The sequence below is a fragment of the Mustela nigripes genome, chromosome 8 (assembly GCF_022355385.1).
Source record: "Mustela nigripes isolate SB6536 chromosome 8, MUSNIG.SB6536, whole genome shotgun sequence".
Classification (NCBI taxonomy): Eukaryota; Metazoa; Chordata; class Mammalia; order Carnivora; family Mustelidae; genus Mustela; species Mustela nigripes.
The window spans coordinates 53,797,264-53,824,720 of NC_081564.1; the positions used below are offsets into that span (position 1 = coordinate 53,797,264).

The 27,457-nt window shown below is 34.7% G+C and overlaps 1 protein-coding gene across 10 annotated transcripts in view; it reads right to left on the bottom strand.

The window, feature by feature from the left end:
• Nucleotides 1-27,457, bottom strand: part of NOL4 (nucleolar protein 4) — a 406,246-nt gene that overhangs the window by 275,324 nt on the left and 103,465 nt on the right. For 9 of the 10 annotated variants that reach the window (XM_059409422.1, XM_059409421.1, XM_059409431.1 and 6 more), the window contains 3 exons: nucleotides 17,734-17,845; nucleotides 16,761-16,873; nucleotides 10,708-10,840 (listed from right to left, as the gene is read on the bottom strand). In XM_059409422.1, coding sequence (XP_059265405.1) covers nucleotides 10,708-10,840; nucleotides 16,761-16,873; nucleotides 17,734-17,845 — 358 coding nt within the window. Of the gene's footprint in view, nucleotides 1-10,707; nucleotides 10,841-11,980; nucleotides 12,185-16,760; nucleotides 16,874-17,733; nucleotides 17,846-27,457 lie in introns of those variants that run through there. The other variant, XM_059409426.1, reaches the window with a different exon arrangement.

A 27,457-nucleotide genomic window follows, 5' to 3' on the forward strand; every position in this document is an offset into this window, starting at 1 on the left:
CTTTCTGTACAACTCTTATGAAATACCAGCTTCAAAGCCCCCAAATTATTCAACCCTGAGTGCTCGCTTCGGCAGCACATATAATATTCAACCCTGAAATTATTTTTAACCAAAGACTAAAGCTGTTTCTTTTGTTTTGTTTTAAGTAATAGCTGGCTGACCCACAGGAGCCACAAGAAAGTTGTAAAAAAACACAGCATGGTGTTGACTTTACAGTGATGGTTTATAAAGGTTAGCCAGGTGGCAGTAAAAACAAACAAAAACTTGGGAAAAAAAAAACCTACTTAGGCTTTCAAATTGGTAAAATTCAAGTGGTTCTGATTCTATAATAGAGCTGGATACATACATTTATAGGTTCAAAGTTGATTTGAATAAATGCTCAAAAGATATATATTTTCTAACATCTCTTTGGTATCATGTGTATTCTTACCTTATTTATGCATTTATTATCAGACAAACAAAACTCAATATTTAAGAACTAAAAGGTCTAGTCTTTGCTACTTCATCCTAACGAATTTTGGCATCTCCTGGAGGTACTAAAAAAATTGCATGTTGGATCCATGTAATCATTCATGGACCAGTGAACACTGTCCTAAAGGTCATGACAAAGCACAAGTCAAATACTTCAAAACAAAGAACTAACCCAGAAGAAAAATTCCAAATTAATCTGATATCCTTCACTGATCAGGTTAGACTCTCCAATTCAAGACTGGAACCTAGCCAATTTCCCTTAATTTTCCAGAGGTCCAGGAACTTGGCAGCTAAGATTGGATTGGTGTCTGCAGTTAGCAAGCTTTAGGCTGAAATCAATAAGTTAAATTTCTAAACAAGCACTCACTTATTTGAAAAGCCATGTGTATGAGTAAAATATCAAGAAGCAGAATTTTAATTCAAGAGAAAAGTAAACTTTCAGATATTGTCACCCTGATGACAAGAAAACATTCCCCAAGAAAGTATTTAAAGTAGATGCATAACTAAGCATCTTTTTGCCATAATTAATGTTTGACGTGTAAGCCAAATTGCTATTTCTTCTTCTGCTTTTAGAAACAGAGTAACTGCCTAAAAGCAATTTAAAATGATCAAATACACACACACACACATACATAATATTACAAAAGAATCTAGCAATCAAAATTTCCTCCAGTTCATAGACATAGTCCATCTAATTATCTATCTTCTTTATAGCACTTATAAAGATGCTTTCTATTTCTGACAATTATGAGACAATTACTTATAGAGGAATTGCCATGAAGAAAAAACTTTCTAAAAACTTGATTGGCATAACTGCCTCAACCCAGAATAATTAATTAGTTTATCACGTAAATTGTTTTTAAATTTGGCATTAAAACAATCTGAATTAAGAATAAATGCCATCATTGTATCACTCTTAGGTATTTTAAGTCCAGAAGTGCATGCAACTTAAAAATTGGGAATTAACACCAGTAAGAACAGATTCAATTTGGGAAGTCAAATATTTTATTACATTTCTGTAAAAAAATATATATATTTCTAATTATTTTTTTCTCTATGCAACATTTCCTAAACAATTAGAAGCCATTAAAGGAAAACAAAGTTTTGGAACAAAGAAAGTGACTTACATAAGACAACATAATGTCAATAGGGAATTTGGTGTTCTGCCTAAAAAAAATTTAATACATTTTCTAATTAAAACTTATCATCATAAAAAATTTAACCACTAAATTTAATTTCATATTAAGTATACTGTTTTACATCATTTTTATTAAAAACATGTTTTATTAGATTTTCCAACTAAATTAAATGGTGAATAGTAATTGCTTTTATTATTGGTTTATATGTTTTAATAATTACTTGAAACTATCCCATTTGGCTAAATTAGATGCAATTTTAGTCACAAACCTACTTCTAATAAAATTTTATTCACATATACACAGCAGTTAAAGAATGTTATGTGTATGTTTGTGAGTGTGTATGTTCTAAAATTAAATCCAAATGTGTGCAATATCCAGATAAAAAAGACTGCAAACAGATTGTAAAATTTAGTACATGAGGAGCATTTTCAGAAGTATTAGAAAACTGCAGTACACAACAAGCTGTCGTAACTAAGAAAACGGTGTTAATTGAAACCCATGCGTATTGATCCTTACTCAGAAGGTAATTCAGAAGATAACACTGGCCAAAACCAGCATTGGAACAGGACCATACCCACAGGACTCAATATCCTTTAGACTGTTGCTGTCTCGACACTGCCAATAGAAATGTGGGAGTATAAAAGTATGGTCTGGAACACCAGCTCCACACTTTTCCCATGTGATGGTCTTAGTCATCCCATTTGAGGTGGTCCCATGAATCTGTTGTGGGTTTTTTTGTTTTGTTTTGTTTTGTTTTTCAGGGTTTTTTAGGTAAGTTCTCCAGGGGAGAATCTGCATAAAATGAATTCCAAGGAGGAATTCAGCATATAATCTAAATTAGGACAGAAGAAAAGTAAAACTTCCACTGCCATATCTCTTTCCCAAATTTTTTATCTCACAGCTAATTTGCTATTTTTAAAAATTTACTCCCTCTGTTTTCACTCAAAACAGGGCTATTGATGGTCATTTTACAAATGTTGAAATCAATATATACACTTTGCACATTGTTCTGAAACAGAAATCTCATTTTTAAAACAATTTGTTTTTCCTATTCTTCATGTTCTTCTGTAAGTTAGTTTAGAACATGAAGATCAGGCTGAACCAATATGACAATTTCATGTGGTTAAAATTACATGTCATGTCTGTGCTTCTAATGCCACTATGTAACTCATTCTTGGGTTCAGTAAATAGTTGTTTAAGTAAACGAAATACTGAGTCTCTCAACACTTACCCTTGCCTAAGTATACTCAAAGTTCCAAATAAGATACTTACTAAAATTCTATGTCTGAATGGGACATATGCTTCCTTTTTGGCCACCTAGATCCTAAATATGCTTTCTTGGGTGGGGATAAATGCTATATAATATATCTTAGTAGGAACAAAGATCCCCATTACAGAAGCCAAAGGGGCTCAAAGAATCTTGGAAAAATATTTCACATAGAAATGTGGTTTTGATGGGTTTCTTACTAACACTCTTAGAAGTCAGTACACTATGGATTATTTTTTTTTAAGATTTTATTCATTTATTTGACACAGAGAGAGAAAGATCACAAGTAGGCAGGGAGGCAGGCAGAGAGAAAGGGGGAAGCACGCTCCCAGCTGAGCAGAGACCTCAATGCGGGGCTCCATCCCAGGATCCTGAGATTATGACCTGAGCCAAAGGCAGAGACTTAACCCTCTGAGCCACCCAGGTGCCCCCACTATAGATTATTAAACAGGAAGGTATTCTAGACTACTATGTTACCAAACAAAACATTTATGCATTCCTGGAAACAGGAATTTAACCCTAGATTCTAGAGAAGGATATTTGTTCTAGTCATCTGTTTTAATCAAACTAGGCTTTGAAAAACTAAGTGGACATCAATGGGATTTTTTTTTCTAACAAGATTCAAAACAAGATATTTTTCTGACTTTTAGAAACCATCTTCTGACCTTTTGATACTGAAAGCCACAACACTTTCAAAGGAAAATTAAGATTTTACTCAAAGGTATGCAATTCAAATTATTAGAATGCAGAATATTTACCTGTTATTTAATTAATCTATAAGATATTTATAAAATAAATTGTTTTATTTTCACTAAACTCATATTTATGGTAAACAGTTTCCCTGTTTTTTAGCAGTGAAATAAAACCTAGAATCCTTCAAAGTTTCTTATAATTAAGCATGATTGTGTGTATGTATGTGTATATACTATACATAATATACATAATATATATGTTTTAGTTTAATATTTGTATGCAGGTCAACCACTGAGTTCTAATTCAATTTCTTTCCTGTTTCTCAAAAATGATCTGATAAATTTAAGCATATCAAAACATTTCTAGGATACTAATATTATGTAGAAAGGGGGGGATTTTCATTTAAAAAATTTTTTTAAGATAGTATTTATTTATTTGAGAAAGAGTGAGAGCAGAAGTGGAGTGAGGGTCAGAGGGAGAAGCAGACTCCCTGCTGAGCAGGGAGCCCAATGCAGGAGTCCATCCCAGAACTCCAGGATCATGACCTGAGCTGAAGGCAGACACCCAACCTACTGAGCCATCCGGGCATCTTGGAAAGGGGGAGATTTTTAAATTCTAGCAAATGAACTATACATTTCTACAATCTAATAGAATTATCAAACACATCTTTGAATGAAAAGTTGCCTTGAATATTTTTTTTTTCATTCATCATGGGTAGACACTAAAGCATTAGTGAACTCTTTAAGAGAATTCTTAATTCTCAAGTCCTTCTCCCTCTCTTTTGTTTCTAAACAATATCACAATGCTTTACTTGGCACAAAGAATGCTGGTTGTTAAGGCTTCACTGCATAAAGAAGTCAATGTTTGATACATGAATGAAGTACCAAATACTACCAAAAACAAAACAAAACAAAAACTATGATACAAAAATATCTATTATTATTACTCCACTGAGTTGAGAGACAATCTGGGGACATGGAACACACTCTCCTAAGAGCAGTATGTTCTGTGATGTCATGACCAAAATCATTAAAAACGGAGGGCTTTAGGGAAATATATGTATATTCTTTCTATTGCAATCCCTTAAAATTTAAAAGCTGATTGAACTAATATGCAGAGTTAAAGGCGTGTCTCAACTTCCCTTTGTACTCCTATAATCTTAAAAAAAGGGCAAAAGGGAAAAATACAATTTGTTGTCATTTTTAAAAATAGAAATCCTTTTCTGATTATCTAATAATGTTTTTGAGATTAATAAAATACAAATAATCCCTTGCAAAACTATCAATAGTATACAATATTAACTCAGAAAAACAATTAAAATGGTTCTTAGAAAAGTATATTTCTATCAAATGAAGTTGAATGTTTATTTTGAACTGAAACATTTAAGTCTGTCTCTAAATCTCTTATTTTGCCAGACACCCTTTAATAAATAACTTCAGATAACAATAATAACAACAAATAAATCATCTCTTTTCAGAATGTACAAATTAAGAAAAAAATAAATAGGGGAAAAGGATGTTTTTTGAGCTATGGGATGTTCCCACAAATTTCTAGACTCAGGATTCAAAAAGAGAAGCCTATATGAGCACATTTCTATTTATAATCCATTTAAATGGATGGTAGAACAAAACACTAATTGATGAACACCCGAATACAGAACATTTTTAAGCTTTTTAAAAATTTTTAAGATTTAATTTATTTATTTGAGAGAGAGAGAGGATGAGAGGGGAGAAGGTCAGAGAGAGAAGCAGACTCCCTGCTGAGCAGGGAGCCCAGTGTGGGACCTGATCCCCGGGAGTCTGGGATCATGACCCAAACTTACTTAATCAACTGAGCCACCCAGGTGCCCCCATCTTTAAGCATTTTGATCCACAGAACCTTTTGGAATTCTGTAGACCATGGCCATTGCACTGCATAGGGGAACCTCTTTCACAATCAACCACTTAGATTTCATGATAGCTCCAAAGACCTCCTGCTTTTATGATTAACTCAAGTGATTAGGTAATCGTTAAATGATTTTAGCCTCCAGGTATTACTTGAAGTCTGTAAAAAGTTTTACATAGCTTAATATGTTTTACTCAAAATTGGGTAAAGGTGGCCAAAGAATACAAGCTTCCAGTTATAAAATAAATAAGTCCTGGGGATATAATGTATGGCATAGTCACTACAGTTAATAATTCTGTATTGCATATTTCCAATCTCTGCATTGTTCCTAAAAGAGGAGATTCTAAAAGTTCCCATAACAAGAAAAAAAATTATAAGTATATAAGGTGATAGATGTTAACTAGACTTATTGTGGTAACCATTTCATAATAAATACCTATATTGAACCATTATGTTGTAAACCAGAAACTAATATAACATTACATGTCAATTATCTTGCAATATTTTAAAGGTAAAATAATTATTATATAAGATTCAAGGGTTTTACACATTTTTTACCTTTTTTGTTGTTGTTGTTGACTTAGGGAAGCATTATAAGCTTCAAATAAACAAAAGAGGGGCATCTGGGTGGCTCAGTTGTTAAGTGTTTGCCTTCTGCTCAGGTCATGATCCCAGGGTCCTGGGATCAAGCCCCCCCGATTGACCTCCCTGCTTGGTGGGAAGCCTGCTTCTCCCTCTCCCACTCCCCCTGCTGTGTTCCCTCTCTTGTTGTGTGTGTCTCTCTCTCAAATAAGTAAATAAAATCTTAAATAAATAAATAAACAAAAATAATATTATACATAAATTTTCCTTTTTCTAAACTCTTGTTCTAGTTTACCTCCTCTAGACCTTTACCTAAGTATCTGACCTAGTAGCAAGACATTTCTCTTCTTTTTCTTTCTCCAACACACATAATATACATATATCTCCCAAACAAATTTGTATTATCTCCCTTCGTACTGATTAGGTTGCAAATCTTTCATAACCACAGTGCAGAAAAAAAAAAGAATTTTCAATTCTCCATTTTATATGGTGTCTAATAAAGACTTTGTTATACCTATACCTACCTGTTATAATTATAGGGAAAGATGTCTAAAAATCACAATATTTCAATTTCTTTACAATACTAAATTTATCATTTAGTATTAAAGGAAACAGAACCTTTTAATTTAAAATTTTAAATGCTATGTTATTCATATTCTACAAATATTAAACTGGAGTTCCAGCTGACTATTAAAATGTGAGTTTCACTATTATTTCTCTAAAGACTTCAGAAACATCAAACCCATGGCTGCAGAGAAAGACATTTAACGGCCAGTCAGAATAAAACAATATTCTAGACTACCCCATCTAATATAGTAGCTCTCAGCCACATGTGACCATTTAAATTTCAATTAACACTGATTAAAGTTAAATCAGATTAAAATTAGCATTAGCCCTTCAGTTGCACTAGCAATATTTCAAGCATTCGGTGGCCACAGCATGGCTAGTGACTCTTATGAGCAGCACAAATACAGAACACTTCCATGATCTCAGAAAGTAGACTGAATGCGATTCCTAGAGTCTTTTCAAACCTCTGCTTCTCAACTGTTCTTCATTAGGTCTCTTCAGTCTCCATCTTACTGATTCTTACTCAGACCCTCCTTCTCTGCCTCCACCAGTTGTTCTCAGCTTGGGGAGATCATGCCCCCCCCCCCATAAGACATTCGCAATGTCTGAGACATTTCTGGTTGTCACAATTTAGGAGACAGGATTTAACGCTGACGTGTGGCGAGTGGAGGCCAGAGACATTGCTGAACACCCCGCAATTAACAGGACATCCCCACAACAAGGAAGGTTATGTCAGTAGTGCCCAAGTGGAGAAATTCTGGACTACTCAACGTTGAAGCTGCATGTGGACTGCCCACCCAAAACTGGATTCATTATATCACAAGTCCCCAGCTTCTGACTGCTCTCAAAGATCAGTATACACCATCTACGAGAAAGTAATACAACCCAGATCCAATGTATGTCTAGCACTCAGAGTCCCCACTAACTTAAGAAAGACAGACATGAACTACAAAAGTTTTACTACTGTGAATTCTTATTTTTACAGAGCCTGGAATTTCCTCACATGGGTAGATGAGCAGTAATCAAATGTGAGTGATGTCATGTACACTTTGATTCCTTTAGGTTGTGTGTTACATGAAGGTAGGGACCATGCTTTGCCCACCATCATATATATATATATATATATATATATATATATATATATATGCATTTCATAACATATGCACTCATATATAGGAGGCTCTGAAAGAAAAGTAACACTGGATGAGAAAAACATGATATGGAATACTGTAAATGATATGAACTTATTTTTATAAAAGAATGATGAGAAAATATTCTGAGTATGTACATATGTTTGCGTGTGTGTCTGGGTATGTTCATGTGTGTGTATGTGTATATAAGTACAGAGAAAAGTAGAATGATAACAGTAGTTGGCCAATACAGATTCCCTAGGAGAATGCTACCGTCAGGGGAAAGGTGAAAAAAAAAAAGAACTTATGTGGCAAATCATGATAATGGTAAAAAGTTATATTTTCATTGTAAATAACGGGGCATTCAAGACTACGTCAAATGGAGCAACTCAAAGGAAAATCAAAGCATAAGGTCTACTCATTAATATGGCATTTGCATTTTAGAAGTGAAACAGCTAATAAATAAGAAAAAAATATCATTTCCTACAATGATAAGTCTTCTGAAGAACATTAAAATGTAGCCATCTGGGGGAGACAGTCCTGAGCTCTGGATAGATATGAGGGCTTGGAGAAGCGAATTTAGGATTTATCAGGGTGTAGTTGGTATTAAAAGCTACATGACTCAATGGGATCATCTAGAGAGTGAACATGGGGGGAGAGAGAGTTAAGGGCTGCACCCGAGGGCTGTCCAATGTGGAGTGACAGGGATGAAAGTTTACCCGAGATGAGTAGAAAGAGTGGAAGGGAGAAAGCGGAGATGATGGGACAAGTCCTTAAATGAGTTTTGCTGGTAAGAGTGTTGTGGGAATGGTACAGAGGAACGGGGCATGGGATGGAAGGGCCCAATGCGGTCAGTGGAGGCTTCTACAGAGGACGTTTATGACACCAGTCTTGTATGTAGGAAAAGAAAGGAAGTTCTTGAAAGAGAAAACTCAGTGAGAAGTATGAATGCCCTTATATAAAGGAAGAATTAGGCTTAGGGTGGAGAAGGAACGACTACATATGTCCTTATCCTTGAGGCAAAAATTGGTATGTGATGAGAAAGTACTTTCCCCTCGGAGTATATAATATTTGAAATTATTCCACTGGATTTTATTAAAATCAATATAAATTTATATCACATCAGCTATTTCCTAGCCAAAGATCCACAACTGACAACCTCAAACAAGAAAATCATGATTTTGCATCATGGGACACACCCTCTTATTATTTACATTCTCTAGAATTATAGACTAAAAAAGACGATAGCATAAACAGGCGAAACGCATGAACAAATATTAGTAGAGTTATATATCATTGATATATAGTTTTGTTATATGACAATCCCAGTGCTAGACAATTTCCAATAAAAAATCAAAATCTGAAGATGTCTACTCATATTTTAAAAGAAAAAAGACTGGGGTGCCTGGGTGGCTCAGTCAGTTAAGCGTCTGCCTTTGGCTCAGGTTATGATCCCAGAGTCCAGGAATCGAGCCCTGCATCAGGCTCCCTGCTCAGCAGGGAGTCTGCTTCTCCCTCTCACTCATCCTCTGTATTCTCCCTCAAATAAATAAACAAAAAATAAAAAAAGAAGAGGAAAAAGATAATTTATATCTAAACCAAAAAACTTTATTCTTACAAATTTCCCAAGAAAATTTCCTTTCTATACCAATAGCTATGCTACTCTGTAGTGGCTCAGATGTGATTTTAAAGCCACTGATCAACATGCTCCTCCTTCCTTGTAATTCGTGCCAAGGACACCAACATCTTCTGGACTCATCTAAACCATGAAAAAGAAACACCCTTGCCAAATTTCTTTTTTCCTTGAACTTTTGGTGTACTTAAAACTAGGGATTTCTTAAACCTTGACAACAAAAGCAGATCACTAGTAGCGGCTAGAAATGCAGCAATCTTTTACAACAAGCTTTTCATAGCAACTGTCAGAGAAAGCAAGAAAAATGTTTCATTTCCCTGTCTACAGAGGTAGGCACAAAACTATACAGTCCAAAAAATTCATGTAAACTTGTTAATTACAGGAATCATAAAGTAATGTTGAATAAAATTGGTCATTTGCCTTCTACAACCCTTCATTTTCATTCACCATTACCCTAGCAAGATAACGTTTACTATCACACATTATTCTATATTTACAAAGATCTCTGCAAATAGGAGACCTAAAACATTAACTGCCTAGGCTACTTTCTCTACATTCCCAGTTGTCTTGCCATCAGGAACAACTGGATAATTCAGGGATTGCCAACGGACCCAGGAATAAAAGATCATGATTTTTTTTTTTTTTAAGATTTTATTTATTTATTTGACAGAGAGAAATCACAAGTAGTCAGAGAGGCAGGCAGAGAGAGAGAGAGGAGGAAGCAGGCTCCCTGCTGAGCAGAGAGCCCGACGCAGGACTCGATCCCAGGACCCTGAGATCATGACCTGAGCCGAAGGCAGCGGCCTAATCCACTGAGCCACCCAGGTGCCCCAAGATCATGATCTTTTTTTCCCCCTTTACTACTGAATAAAGTAGATCAAAATCCCACAAAAATCCCCTTACCCAGCAAAATCACTTTGGTAAAACTGGCCTTTTACATAAATTGTTTTTAATTACAGTTTTGTCATTTAGGAAAATTAAAACATCCAAATTATTCTTCTGATCATTTTTAAACTCTTAATTATTATGGCTCAAGAAACCAAAGCTAGGAAACATCACAGAAACCAAAACTACTACTGATATGACACATTTTATGTTCAAGGAGCAAAACGTGGGCAAGCTTGGATTTTTATAACTAACATCTGTTTATAAATCAGTCTAGCACCCTAGTTTTGAACAAAGCACTTGAATTTAAAAATAATGAAAGTGGATAATGGAACTTGAGTATATAGACAAAGTCCCCGTAGGAACAGATAAAAAATTGGCACAAGAGAACGAGATGTTTTCATACATTCTAACTCGGCTTTTTGCTGTTGTGTTTATTCGGTTTGAAAGGCTTACCATCTTGCTGGCCATGAAGAGCTTGAGGACTTTGCATTCTTTCCTCCAGATTGGAGCTAAGGTCAGAGTTCACAGCTGACATCCGTGTTGAATCACTCATATCAAACTCATCACTTTCTATGGAACTTTCATCCTGAAAATGGTTTTAAAATATCATCAAACATCATAAAATATAACGTTCAAATAGTGACCGTATTATCTACAGGGTCAATTAGAGTTTAGCCAGTAAGTAAGCTTTTACAGAACTCGTAAACATGTAACCTATTAATAGATACTTAAAATAACAAATAATGGAATAATGTCTCCCTTTAAGGAATTTCAAAACTTGTGAAAAGTCAAACAATGTTTCTATACACAGGCAGATTTCAAAAGTAAAATAATGTTTGGGAAGAATGTAGTTGGGGAATGATCCTAAATAATGAAAAAAATTTTTTTAATTAGCAAAAAAAGTCCTGGAAGAAACAAATCACAAAATATAACATATAGAGAAGTCTATGTTTTAAGTCCAAAGATAAAGGACAATAAAATTGTATAAGCAAAAATCTTAGGATGCGCTAAGAAAACCTTAACCAAAAAATTGTCATTGGCAAACAGGATGGACAAACTTAACACGGATAGACTGAAAATCTACATTTACTGACAGCAAGGTTTTAACACATCCCTTCTTTCCTTTTAAGCGAACATACACTGCACGGCAACCCCCAAAAGAAGTTCTGGGTAGACGTGTGCAAGTTCTATTTCCCAAAAGCCAGTTCACCGAGTGGCGAAATTATCAAAAGGCCAGTTTTCCAAACACCCAATTCACCAAAACCTGCCAAAAATTAACCTAAATCAAATTCAAGGTATTTTGCTGTAGCTATTTCACTGAAGCAAACTCCTGCTAGAGAACTGATTTTTGGCCAATGGTGGGTTTATGTAGGCAGAGGGGCCTGAAAAATCTGTGGTGACATACTGGAAGAACTGAATCGAAATCACCAGGTTACACTTTCGTTTGTAAGTGTCTGATCTGAAAGGTTAGCGTTAATCTAATAATCAACAACAGCTGTGGTGGTCGTGTCATTTCTGCTACAGATAACTGTTCTTTCTATTCATTCACTCATTTCAGTTTCATCACTACCTGGGAGTCAGGTCCCAGGATTCATCCCATTTTATAGACTGAGAAATCGAGGCACAGAGCAGTTAAAGAATGTATCCCACTATTATACACCAGAACCGGGGTTTATATGAAGTCACTCAGGCTTGAGAAATAGCTTCTTTGAATAGGAAGAGTTACCTTGGCTTCATAAATGACATCTTGGTATCAGCAAAGAAGTTGCTATGGTTAGGGGGCAGGAACGTTCTAGTAGACTAACAAATTGGCATTCTGATCCATAGGTCAGGTCAAGGTGATTTTGGAGTCCTTCCTTTACGAAAGGTCTGATCATGTCTGGGTCTACTGAGTAGCACTAGCTCTTCATTAATGCAGCAAGGAAATGCCACCCTGCGAGGCCTCTGGGCAATCAGCCACATAGACTTCTCCCGGCGGCATGCCCTCTCTCTTGGTACATTATGTTTTCTCCAATTCTAAATTCTAAGAAAATCCAAAGCATCTGAAATAAATATATATGTTAAAAGAGAAAAAATAACAGAATTCAATGTGCACATCAATGTCATCAGTGTGTACCATATACATATACATACATATATATGCACACATAAGTAAGTGATAGATATTTACTATATACACTACCTATAGTGTCTACAATATAATAATATTTTGGAGCACATTCTGTAGAGCAAGACAGAAATGATTTAGATCCATGCTCTGCCACTTAGATGTGTTACCTTAAGCAAGTTACCTAACCTTTCTGTGCCTCAATTTCTTCATCTATAAAATGGGAATTATAGCATCAATCTCATAGGGCTATATAAAGATATAAAGGAAAGACATAAAGGAAATATAATAATACTTAGAGTAGTTAGAACAATGTCAGATATATAATAAGTGTTAATTGTTTAATATTTTTATGTAGAATATATAGGAAATTCTACAGCATAAAACAGGATTCATGTTGATTATGTATTATGAACACATACAAAAAATAAATTTAAATGTAATAGTATATATGACCAACGTGTTTATAAAATAGCTGTGTATTCTATAAAAACATAGTCTTTAGAATCAGCATTTATTATATAGACTACAAATAGCTAACTATGTGTAATACAGTAAAATAGCATTTCCAATATATACCAACTGATATATGTTATGTGTGCAAGTGAATAAGTGTGTGTGCAAAATATATGTGTCTATGAGAATGTATGTGTGTTTAAAGAAAAGCTAGACACAAAGAGATCAAAACCTCTGATCTACAGAATCATTTTATAAACTGCTATTAGGGATTATGAATAATCAACACACATTTTACCAGCAATAAATAACACTCATATCAGCATGCTTTTAAAAAAATGTGGACAATAAATTAAATGGTTATATAACCAAATGGGCTTGTTATTTTATTTTTTAAAAAATCACTATTCTATTTATCATGAGTGGCTTAATGACTGTGACTCTCTTAAATATTTTCTTCCTTGATTTTCTATGAAATTCTCTTTTCACAATTCTACTGCTTATTAGAATATAAATTATCCAATTGCTTAATTTATAAAGACCTTTAATAAAACTAAGTGCATGAATTCACCCTGTAAGTTCTATTATAATTATTAAATGATTAAATTACTATCTTTTAATAAGAAGTGGCAAAGTGTATAAAATATAATGTTGTGGAGCTTTTCTATTATCAAATAGAGGCAATGTTAATCACTCTGGAAAGAAATTACTGAATATTTCTGAGTAAAGAATCAGAAAACTTGATTGATATGACATTAAGTGTTTTATTTTATTCATGATCATCTGTAGGCCATTCATCTAAATTCTTTCCTCTGTGAGTATTTTGCTCTGAATGATAACCAGAAAAAGAGTCTTCACATCCCACAGTGTGGCCTAATTCCATATGTTACTAAAATCTTATCATAATGAAAACCATGGCCAATTATCATAGCATTTGCTTCCCTAAAACTTAAGTTTTAAAAATCAGAATAAATATTTTCCTGTAATAAATAATTTCATCCCTGGTCCTTTTAAAACTGTTGTGTGAAATTCAGATCCCTGATCTATTCCATATCCTATTTTAGTTTTCAGTTTCCAGATTTTACCTCTAAAGGATCTATAGCATGTAACTCTTGGTTTCCATTGCTACTGTTCTGATCTCGTGTTCCCATTTCCCAAATGATTAATAATGGTCTCCTAGTTATCTCCCCACCTCCCATTTCTATCCCCACCAGTCCTGTTCATCGACTACTATTAATCTTTCCAGAGAGGTCCTCTTCTATGCTCATAAATTTGCAGCTATAATCAAGGCCATCTAAATCTACCACGTAATAGGGAAGCTGCTCTGTCAATCATTAAGGGGTTTCCATAAGATTGTTTGAAAACCATTCTCACCAATCTCAACTTTGTTCTGTTTATCAGTTACCTTATGCTCAAATCAACATAAAGCCTATGTTACTGGCCTTTCCATGAAATGCACCACCTCAGACCTTAGTGTGCACAAGGGTAGTCAGATCACCAGGTGTCATACACTATGTCTAGAATCAGAATCTTGGGGTAGGGGTCCTGCAACATGCAGTCTGATAAGCTCCAGGGGGCGCCTCTTAATGCTGGTTATTTAGCCAGTAATGTTCAGAAAACCATTCTATGCAGATAGAATTGGTTCTAGAATATTCCCTACTCAGGTGACTATGAGCCACACTTGGCTATTGAGCACTTGAAACATGGCTAGTGCAACTGGAGAACTGAAAATTCAACTTTAGTTAATTTAACTAATTTTCAATTAAATTTAAATATCCACATAGGGCTGGTGGCTATCATATCAGGCAGTGACAATCTGACAATTCCTCATCATTGGATCTTGAAGATACTTCTAATTATTCATGATCAGCAATGCAACAAACATCCTAATATACAAATTTTGCATTCATCACATCCCTTAGTACGAATTTCTAATCAAAGCCTTTGAATAACTTTTAAGTCTTTAATAATTATTATCTAACTCTCTCCCTGTAAGTTTATTCTGGCTTAAACTCCATCAACAATTCATAAGAAGGTCAACTGATCTTACATTAGCATAGATAAGGCATTTTGTAATCCTAAAGGAATTCCCATTTCTGTCTTTATTTCTCTTAATCGTATTTTGTATCTTCTCATAAACATACTTTCATTGTTTACTTCCTTTCTTTTCTCCCCCTCATTAAAATTAAGTTTAATAAAGGAAAAATTTTTGTCAATTTACTCTCTGTTTACCTCCATTATCTACAAGAGGGCCAGTTACATAGAAGGTACTCAATAAATAATTGTTGAATTAATTAACACAATAAATTTTAAATATAACTGAGCACAAAGAAATATCTCACTTGAATTCCTTTTTAATGTGATTTACTCAATCACCTTCCTATCTTTCAATAATCATAACTTCTAAAATTTTACAAATGATCTAGTCACTTATCTGAATATTTTTGAGGCAGTGTACAACCAACTGGTATCTTCAAAATGTAAGATTGAGAGTTATTTTCCTAATCCAGTTATAAATTAAAAGAATCTACTTCCTTTGTGTGAAATAGTTATGATGTTTTAGAAGCCAGAAGGATTCAGCATATGTGGGCTGTACTGTTGGCACAAAGTTGATCTTCTTACTTTTTAGCCTAGAAATAAATGTACCAACATCTAAATGAGCTTCCTACAAATAATTTGACAGCTCTAACCAGTTTATGAGGTTTTAAATTTTTTTCCAAATTATATAATAAACGATGGGAATAATTATTCCATTCTCCAGGATGGATGAACATTAATGTTTTTTTAGTTGTCTCTCACATCTTTAACCCAGTGATTTTATTACTATTTGTTTAATCATTTATATGTAGCCATCTGGTAATATAAAATCTGAACTGCCACTGTACAGATACAGATCATCTCATAGAGTATACCCTTTCTTTTTGAGATAAAATAATTTTACAAATATAGTTTTAAGATTAAACCTATTCAAATACAGAGGAAAACAAAAAAGAATGAGCTTTATTAAATAAAGTAAGCTCAACAAAGTAAAATTGAAAGAATTTTATACTATACCAAATAATGCTATCTTTGAAAGGTATTTAACCACATTTCCTGTTATGGAGAAATTTTAAGAAGGAGTGTATGTATTAGCCTGAGAAACTATTCCTAATATTGATAATCTGAATGTGCCCATTGATTAATGGCCACTAACCAGTTTAAGGGGATTTCCTAAGCCCCCATTGCTACAGGTTTTGGGGGTAATATATATATATAACTTGGCCCCTGCCTTTGAGATATTTCCACCAAACTGATCAGTTAATTAGTATCTTAGAGAAGAGTAAACAAATGTGCACTTGTTTCTAATACATGCCAGCAAGCACATTTCTAGATTCTTATGGTACAAATCAAACAGAATAACTGGAAACATCAAAATATCTCTAATTAGGAAGGATCACCATAACTTATCTCTAGAAATGCAGAGAAGTAGATAAACAAATATAGAGAATAATGAAAAAAAAAGCATTAAAACACATGAAAGAGTTAGATGGTGGAAAATTTATTATACTTGAAATTCTTATTAAAATTACTTTTTTTGACTTCCAGGCAAAATCACCTTCGTACTAAAGGCTTGGATGCTTTCCTTGGATACTCACTCATTTGGGATACCTTCCCCTGAACTTTCTAGCCCTTTACGGAGGCCAGCTTGATGGCAGTCAATTAAAGAAAAATAAATCTCTCTTGGGAACGAGCACATTCCCACAGAACACAAAGGTAACTGTGTTGAGACAGGGACTCTCTCTCAAGAACCAGAAGTTTCTGTCCATTTCTCCATCTGTGCAATCCCAGTGACATTCCTTTCATTAAAAAATAAATTACCGTCTTCAAAATGCTGTCATGCTTAATACGATAGTCATGGTTATCAAACTTCATTCTGACTCGGAAGTAGATATTTCCATTTTACCTCATCTTGCTGTGAGTTTAGCAGCTGCAGTTTCATGTGCTTCATATAGGCCATGGTAATCGGCATGTTGTAGTCAATCATGCTGGTCACCAAAGTGGGAGGTTTTCCATTATCTGTAATAAAGCATTTTTAATGGGTATGAAAGTGATACCGCATTCTACCTGTAATTTCAGAATGATCCAATTTGTTCACATTGAAACAGGATTCTAGATACCAAGAATGAGTTGTAGAAAAAAAGAACTATACAAAGGTACATAGGACAAATGAACGTTACAGATTTAGTTATTTCTAACTGCAGAAGAGCTTTTTGATACCCCACTAACAGTGGGTGAAGCCAATATAGTGATTAAACACAATTACCTGTATTTTTCGTAGTTTTCTCCTTGCTGCATAACTACTTTCTCTATGTGATACTTGAGTGGAAAAGGAGATTTGTGTATTTTTTCTTTTATCTTTTTCTTTTTGTTTATTCAACCCCAACACATGGGAATGGACTATTTTTGAGACTAATTTAAACTCTGAGAAAAACTGATAGATTAGGAAAAACATCTACGTCATTTTTAAAGAGCACTAAAGACAAATTATAACCTGCACGTAAAAACTCAGTGGAGGAGCTCTGCGCTACTCATCACTTGCAGAAATAAGGAATTGGTAGGTTTGAAAGGACACCGATGGAACATCAATTTCCTTGCTAAATATATTTAACATACCATACAATACACACAATATGTGAAAGTTAAAATATTATTACAGGAAAAAAATTTGCCACAGCCCAAACTGCCTTTCTTCAGAGAAAGGGCACAGACTTCCTCTGTAAGTGGGTATTCAAAATTCACTGCCTCCTACTCCAATAAATGAGATGATCCAACTTGTTGAACTGTTTCAGTCTACCACATTCTTATAAAAATGTGGGATATAAATTGCCATTATGAATAAAATTACTTTAAATCTCACTATTTGACACTGTGGCTACCTTTGTGATCTGTTCCATCTGGGTTTAAATGCATTCTTTTCTGGCACTCTGAGCAGCTCATTAGAAACCGTGTCACCGCTTCTCTTGGTAGGAAGGCATAGCTCTCTGAAATCTGAAATGATTCACAAAATAGAGGTGTTATTATATAAGCTGACTGAGCATGAGTCAACAGAAATGATCACTGTATTTCCAAATAAGACTCATTGTTTCATAATGGCAGAAAGCACAATGAAAGCATGCACCGCACATCATGCATCATTTCAAGAAATATCTATCCAACTTGACTGCGCATCTCTTAATAATAGCTAATAATGTGATGTGGAGGAGAAAAAAAACCAACCACATCTGGGTGGAGATCTGTTTGTATTTCTGCATTTCTTTTAGGAAAAGTAATCACGGTGTGCAGAGAGCCTAGTGAATTTTCCTGATTAAAAATAGTCAACGTTGTTTTTAAACTTAATGCTAGCACCATCGTAGCTTTATCCAATTTTACATATATATATTTTTTAAATAATTTAGCCCCAACTCGAAACAAGAAACTTTGGATTTGAATTAACGAACTTTTCTTCATTACGGCTTTTTCAAAACATTGTAGTTGAAAATAACAGGTAATTCTAAGAGAACTCGTATATATATTTACTGCAGTGAATCATCCCTTCCACAGAAAATGACACATTGGAAATGCATTTTGGCCACTCCTTCCGTTTGTTATCTTATATCAGTCTTTCATAATTTATGTCCACAAAGCTCACACTGATTGTCAGAGCAAGCCTTCCCTATACTCTATACAGTTTCAATTTTCAGAACCATGATCTAGAATCACATTAGAAATCAATACTGCCATCAGTAATTTTTAAAATACTAACTTTTCAAAAACCAAGGTATTTCTGTCATCAAAGCAAATAACTTCAAAAGTAAAGCTGACAGATGGTTAAATATCTCTAAATAAAAGCGAACAGAGACCCGGACAGTGCTACTAAGAAGTACGATACTGGGCATGAGTCTTCCACCATAACACTAACGTTGGTATGCGAAATACAAGATAAAGAAGAAATAAGTTGGGAATTAGGTATAAATGCTACAGATAATTTTTCAGGTACATGCACAGCTGTTATGAACACTACTGTATTTTAAGTTTACAGAAAGGGAAGAAAAGATGCACCTTGTGTATAAGTAAGTACAAGTCTGCACCAGTTCCATTAATAGTGATGGGGTCAACTTTTATTTATTCATGCTGTAGAAAGACCACAACACTGAAGAAACCCCACACCCTAAAATCTAAAATTGTAAAGCACACTTTGTCTTGAATTTCATAATAAAATCAGTTTGCATCACTCATCCCAGATCAGGACAAAAAAGCCTTAAGAATACCTAAGAGAAGATGCAAGTCCACAGTTAAAATCTCCCATGGATTATCCTTACACAGGTATTAAAATTCAACTCTACTAGGGTTTTGTTTTAAGATTTTATTTATTTATTTGACAGAGAGAGACGCAAGCGAGAGAGGATATACAAGCAAGCAGGAGTGGAAGAGGGAGAAGTAAGCGTCCCACTATGCAGGAGGCCTGATTCGAGGCTCGATCCCAGGACCCTAGGATCATGACCTGAACCGAAGGCAGAGGCTTAATGATGGAGCCACCAGGCGTCCCTCTACTAAGGTTTTAATATAACTATCATTTGTAAAATAAATTTGATGTTCAGTTTTAAAATATCCCTCTTCATACTGTACAAAGACTCATGAGAGAAAAATAAACAGAACAATTTGGAAGTATTTCATCAAACTATTTTATATTAGTTGTTGAATAAGGAAATATATACATAATCTAAATTCTCACTTTCTCTTATGTTATTTCCCCTAACTACACACACATACACACACACACACACACACACACACAATTTGATTCCTATTCATGTATTTTACTGAGGGAACTCACACCTTTGCCTGATTTGTTTATCTAACTGGAGATCTTTTTTTTCCCCTGACTCTCTGAAAACCTATATTAAAACAATTCAGAAGTTAAAAAAAAAAGAAAAAATCCATGAGACATGCCTGGTCCTGGTATTTTATCTCACACAGAGTCATAGTCCACTGGAACTAGGAGGCCAAACAGTAAATTTAACAAATAGGATTTGAGAAGAACATCCTATTGATTTTCATAAGGGATTTCTATTACATCTTTCTCTCCTTATGTAAGAGAAACCTTCCATTGAAAAATGATGAGCAAACGGTGAACTTGAAGACACCCGCCCTTTGCCCGATGCTAAGAAGGCACTTGTGTAGGAATCCCCCCTAGACAGGTTTATCATGGACCCGACTCAACTGTATTACTTGTCCTAGCGTTATGTTGCTCCAAATCCATTGCTTGGATAATCATTATTAATCACATTACATTTCTTTTATAGCTTAACTCTGAAAAACAGAGTACCTGTAATGGTCACGGTCACAAATATGTTCGTGTTCATGTGCACATGGAAAAAATAAAAAGTCCCACTTGGTATCTCAGAAAAAAATTTCAGCAAGGATTTTATCACATTACTCTCTCAATGTTATTCTGGCACAACACTTGGCAGGTCACTACACATTACGTAAGTGGATAAAAGCACTTATTTGGGGGGACTTTTCTCGGTGTTCAAAATCCATTTTATAGGGAGACCTGGCAAGGCATTCCACTCTCTTTAAATCCTTTCTTTCCCACCTCATGCTCACGGGGGCCCACAGACCATGGAGTCTCCTTAAGCACAAGGACGAAAGACCCCGAGAACAGACTCTTCACATCTCACACTCATTCCTGAAATAATATGTCTCTTGCCATGCAAGTGAAGATGGAAAATAATTTCTTTTTCCTTATCTAGAATTTTTCCTCCCAGTCTTCTTTGAAATTAAGAATCCTAGGCAACCTTCATTGCTGAAGTTCTTAGAGTATTTTTAAAAGTGAAGAAATAGTCTTAAAAAGTTCTTAAATTATGCTACATTTGAATAAGTATATTCCATAATTAAAGCCCTGTCTTTTGATCCTGTCAGTATCCTCTGGTAACCCCATTTAGAGATAACATTGAAAGCCCGTACGTGAAGCGTGTTTAGAAATTGAGGCAGGGGCTAAATGCCCTTATGTTTCCTCCTCTAATGAAAGGTCCGTTTCCATCTGCTGGGAGTGAACATTTGAAATGCTAAGTCAACTTTAAATAGATATTCATAAATGATGATAAAACTCAGGGATGCGCACTTCTAGGCTGTCCATTCATCAAAGTCCTGACATTCTTTATGCAATATGTAATAACAGTAGCAAATAAAACCTAGAAGTAAGGAACCAAAATTGAAAAATATTTTGACTCGGATATTTGAAATCCTATTCCACTAATACTATAATTAATTACATAAAATGCTCTAATCATTCATAAATGTCTATTTCCTTGACCCATTCTTCAAATCTAATGATTTGTTTGGGGGATAAAAATTGAGCTTTGAATATAGAGTACAGGACATTTTCTAGAAAATGATGAGATTAATACTTCACTAGAAAATGTATTCTTAGAAATATCTTTATATTTTGAAAGGATAGGGTTTTTACTTAGAATTTGTCCATGCAGAAACACTGCCTCCTGTTAGTAATAAGCAAAACAAAACACGAATGGATATTAGTCTTGGTCTCTCTGAGCCAAACACTAAAATGACAACTGCCTTATGCCAAGCCACAAATATTGCTTATAATTGAAATTTAACATCCAAAGGAAGGACAAGAACCTAGCCATATTGAAATTTACAAACTAATGATCACTGTTTATCATGTAAATAATTATGAGGTATCTCTTTCATAGAAATGCTTTATTTTTCTGTGAATCTAGACTTGTTTTCTTAGATTCATACCATGCTTTCTATTTTTCATTGACTTTGGCATTCATTATTTTAGACAGTATCTAAACAGATTTTACAGTAATTTTCTGATAAGTGGAGTGACCAGTATGAAGAAATGAAAGGAACTGCCATTGTTACACAATAGTGGGTAAGCAAAGGACTGGAACTCAAGCCTGGATCTCCCAAACCCTTGTCAATTTCTATAAATTGAATGGACCACGGTGGGCTTATCCAACAGAGAGAGAAATGTGTAATGTCCAAGGAAAATAGAAATGTCAAATTAGATTTTTAAAAACTATGCATTTCAAAAACACCTGATGTATGAAAGTATCTTCACAGAACAAAGTCAGCACATGTGAAAATTGAGCTACATCAGAAGATCTGTTGGGGTTGCTTTTAACTTTGAAATAGCTCTGGTTAAGGGGTGGGATGTTGTCGCACAACATATTTCTTCATTACTTACCATTTCAAAAGACCTTTAATCCTCTGTTTTGGACATCATTAAAACTGTTTTCAATTAAACTATTACATCCTAAATCCATTAAAACTGGAGTTCATCAATAATGCCAAATATCATGAATCAGATTATTATCATAAATTCAAAGAAGAAACAATTTCTCCCATCAAAAAATATGGTAATACGTCTACATAAAAATAACTGAGCTGCGGCATCTTTTGATAGATTAAACAATGAAATTGGTCTCGATAGCAAGACAGTACAACATTAGTAATCTCATGATAAACAGACCCACCTGAGGAAGGCCTCATGATCAAGTCCTACAAGGGGTACTGTTATTGATCATCCACTTGTGGGTTAACACAACAACAACAAACTACTTGGGATCCATTTTTGAAAAGGTTACTGGCACATATTATGATTGAAAAGAAGATGAGCAGTTTACCCTGCCAATGTCCCTGCTACTCTGAAGAAAGGAGAAACAATAATTTTTCAAAACCTTACAAATATAAAGCCATATTCTAACTTCCTCTCAACACAGTTCAGTTAGGGTAAAAATGGCAAGAGACCTAAAAAAAAATAAAAAGTAAAAAATGAAATAATGAAATAAAATAATAAATAAATAATGAATAAATAATTAAATAAAAATAAAAATAAATAAAATAAAAATAAATAAATAAAATAATTAAAAATATAAATAATAATGAAATAAAAAAATAAATAATGAAATAAAAGAGCAACTGTGGTTAAATTAATTTAACCACAGTTAATCTTATCTTGTAAATTCTTGTAAATCTTATCTTGTAAATTCAATAATATATAATTCCTAAAATTTTCTTACATTTATTTTTGAATAGCAGAGCATTCTCTTCAGAAGTAAATCATTCCTACCTGGAGCTGAATACATGAAATAAATAGAAGTTAGAAAAATTGAAGAACTTAGTTAATCGAAACAATATAACAATAAATCATTGCTTTGCTGCATTTTCTCAGACCGTGTGTTTCAGTTACAAGATGGAAGTTTAGCTCATTAACTGAAGCCATAAAATTTTGATAGCAATGTTGCTAACAGAGAAGAATTTTAAAACGGGCCTATTTGCCCTACATCTTTCTTCCTCAGTGCCAAGCCTTTTCTCTAATTTTAACTGCTTAATTTCTGATCATTTTCTGTGGAAAGGTGCTCTAAATGTATTCAACGGTCACATATACCTCCAGGACTCTGGCTCCTGATATGGTAGAGACTGGACAGTTCAAAAATCAAAATTTTCACTTAGTATATGACAACTATTACTCACTGTTGCTGTTTTAGACAAAAGGAAATACTTCCTACATAATAAATATGTCTTTAAGTTTTCCATTAATTGAGTCCTTAATAACTGGATTATACTAAGCAAGGACTTTACATGGATTTTATCTTTTGATCCTCCCAACAATCCTAAGGTTAGATTACTAGCATCACCACTCTCATCTCGGTTTAACAGGTGAGGAAATTATGATTCAGAGAGGTTGTATGACTCGTCAAACATGTAAAGAGAAAGGACTTGGGTAATAATCTGGTTTCAGAGACTATCACCTTAATCACTATATTTCATGGCCTTTCTTGTTTATCAGCATTTAAAAAAGAGAGAGATGGTTTCATCCATAAAGAGTTGAATATTAACCTCACAGCATAAGTTAATATCCTGAAATGTTTATAAAGTTCCCCAGTGTGTGGTTCTTTGTAAGTTTAAGATGCTCTGACAAGTTTGAATACATTCTGAATACAAGGAGCAGTCAAATTCTCAGTATATGCACTTGTGTTACAAAGTTCAACAAGAAACACCTCAGACTCCACAGTAACAATGGAGAGCGCCACCTGGAGGAAATTAACAAGAGGCTGTTCCGCAGAACTGATGGCTGAAGTGGTGGGCTCTGCAACAATGTTGAAATGTTTAACAGCCAAGAACTCAATGCAGAGGACTTCCACTTTTTTTTTTTAAAGATTTTATTTATTGATTGATTTGACAGACAAAGAGAGAGAGATCACAAGTAGGCAAAGAGACAGGCAGAGAGAGGGGGAAGCGGGCTCCCTGCTGAGCAGAGAGCCCAATGCCAGGCTGGATTCCAGGACGCTGGGATCATGACCTGAGCCAAAGGCAGAGGCTTTAACCCACTGAGCCACTCAGGAGCCCCAGGACTTCCACTTTTAATAGAAAGTACAAGAAGGAGTATGAGTAACCTATTTCTGAAGGAATAAGAATTCTAATTATTGAAGGAAATTCACTAGTAGAGAAGTCATTCTCGGCTTAAGAGGCAAGCCCAACCCGTGAGCTGGAATAGAGATATTACATGACACTGGTGAGTCATAAGCATTGAAAATCACTTTTTAAAGCAAAACAGAATGTCTAAAGTCAAAAGATTTACCCACCAAATTATCACACCATTTTGTCCTAAGTTCACTAAGATTTTAGCAAAAACTAACTTAATGTTACAAAATATCATTAATTTGGAAAAGTAGGAGGCAATGCTGACTTTCATTATAAATTAAAATACTCCTCACCTTGCTGTCTTGATATAGTGGGCTTCGTTTCAGATGCTGAGCCTCAGAGCAGATAAAACTGGTCTAATCATACTATTTTTAAATTACTCTTGCCTTTACTTTATAAAATGAATTTAGAAAATAAAAATAATACTTTTATTTTACTGGAATAATAACATTAAAAACATGTTTGTTGCTGAACACCAAGCAGTACACTTATAGAAGAATTTGCCCTTGGGGCCAAACTTCTGATATTTTCTCTTACGTATACTCTTGAGATTCTGAACAAAAAATAAATTAGAAATAATGTCCTAGTGAAATTTGTTTATCTTGTTATATTTAGTATTGTGATATTTAACATTGTGCTACTGCAATGTACATTACTGTGTAACTCTAGAAAACGTATTTTTAAAAACTAATAAAATTTAACTATCATTGAAAAAACCTCTAAGTCTAAGTATATAGACTTATAGACATATATGTCCAGATTCATAAGGAAATAGCAACACCATGGTCCAGAGAAACCTCTGTCTGGGGAATGAAAGTCTTGGTTCAGAGCAACATCTCTTATTCAACAAGGGCTACCCTGACTTTATCTACTCTAGTCATTGTATGTCTTTGAATATATTTGAAAGGAGGGAATTTGGACTACTAAAAAAAAAAAAAAAAAAAAGTTTGCAATGTTATAACACCTTGCTCAGACATTTTTCTAGGTGTATTACAAAACTGAAATGTCTAGCCAATGATTTGCCCTTGTATTTATATAAGTTCACTTTTATGCATCTCAGGCATGAAAAAGATGCATAGTATGCATCATTGTACTTCTATAGATGTAATTATTAATTTGCAGAGGTGTATATGGAAACCATCTTTCAAAGATGAAGACATTTTTCACCTAAACATTTACATCTTCAATAAATACCTACTGAATGCACGGACAGTATAATTATCCCTGAATACAGCTAGATATGGTTCTACACCACAAATGTGCCTGGATACATCAAATTGTTGGAATCACCTATTGGTAAGTGAATCTGAAAAATGAATCTGAAAGTGAATGTGAAAAATACTTTCATCAGAACTCAACATAAATATTCTTAGGTAAAAAGTCCATGCATAGTAATAATCAATAGACAAAAAGCCAGACATTTGGTCTGCCTATATCAAGTCTGCATTCCTTCTGGACCTCGAAAATTTTTGCTTCAAACCCTAGCTACTGTTTCAGAAAGATCTGGTGTTCTGTTATGTCGGTCTGACCCCTAAACATCTGTGATATGACCAAGTGAATTCCTGGACCTTAATAATCTCACCGATATCAAAACCAGGACGCTGCTACATTTGCACCTCAACCCCAAAGTCACCACTGCTCCCGGATAGGATTCTCAGGTTTGGGGTGAGTTCCTAAGAATCCTGCATTACTGCTTGATCTGCTAGGATTCTGGCACGATTCTCGTTTGCTACTTCCAGTCCATACTACTGTCCACTTTTCCTTTTCTTTTCTGATCATTTTCCTTCTTCTTGGATCATTCATCAGTTCCCCTTGCTTTTCTCACTTAGTTAAGAGGATGACCTGCCCTGGTTGAATATCTAGAGCTGCGTTGTACTATTTGTCACAACTGGAGGAATTTGATTTCTAATTTTTAAAAAAGCAACTGGGTATAACATGGCAAAATCAGATCATCCTTACACTTATTTTGGGACTTAGTACAGTGTTTATTTTACACACAGTTTTTTCTACCCTGAGGGTCTAGTGCTGATTTTTAAATAGGATTAATGGTAGTAGACAAAACACAGCATGGCCAATTAAATATGAATTCCAGATAAACATGCAATATCGGGGCAAACATATTAAAAATTATTATTTATCTGAAATTCATCCTGTGTCTTATTTATTAAATCTGGCAATCTCGCAGGATACATTTATCTAAGATAAATGAAAATATGAGTTAGATGGGTGCCTGGGTGGCTCAGTTGTTAAGCATCTGCCTGTAGTTCAGGTCATGATCCTAGAGTCCTGGGATCAAGTCCCATATCAGGATCCCCGCTCAGCAGGAGGCCTGCTTCTCCCTCTCCTACTCCCCCTGTTTGTGTTCCCACTCTCACTTACATGTCTCTCTGTCAAATAAAAAATAAAATCTTTTAAAAATATCTACATATGAGTTAGAGCCTGAAAATAATTTTATTTTTTTAAAGATTTATTTATTTATGAGATGGGGAGGGGGGTGAGTAGAAGGAGGAGGAGAAGAAGAAACTCTAGCAGACTCCACCGAGCATGGAGCCTGAAGAAGGGCTCCCGGCAGGGCTTGATCTCGAGATGTGAGATCATGACCTGAGCCAAAACCAAGAGTGGAACGTTTAGCCAACTACACCACCCAGGGGCCCCATAATTTTAAACTTGAAACAAGTAGCTTGTCAGGAAAATCTAAGAATGTACCAAGAACTGGAGTGAGAAGTAGGGTAGATGAAAGTTATCATTGGAAAGTATGCAGGCAATTTGAAATCACAGTCCCCATTTAAACAGTGTTTTCCAGCTTTTTAGACCAACAGTACAAGTGTAAATAGATTTCTCATCATAAGCTAGCACATATACACATTTATGAAATAAAACTGATCATTTCTTTTGCCTTCCATTCTTTTTTTAAAAAAGATTTTTATTTATTTACTTGTCAGAGAGAGGGAGAGAGAGAGAGAGAGAGAAAGCACAAGCAGAAGGAGAGGCAGGCAGAGGGAGAGGGAGAAGCAGACTCCCCACTGAACAAGGAGCCTCATACGGGGCTCCATCCCAGAACCCTGGGATCATGACACGAGCAGAAGACAGAGACTTAACTGGCTGAGCCACCCAGGCACCCAGGTTCCCCTCTATTTCATTTTTTTAAAGTGTTCACAACCCACA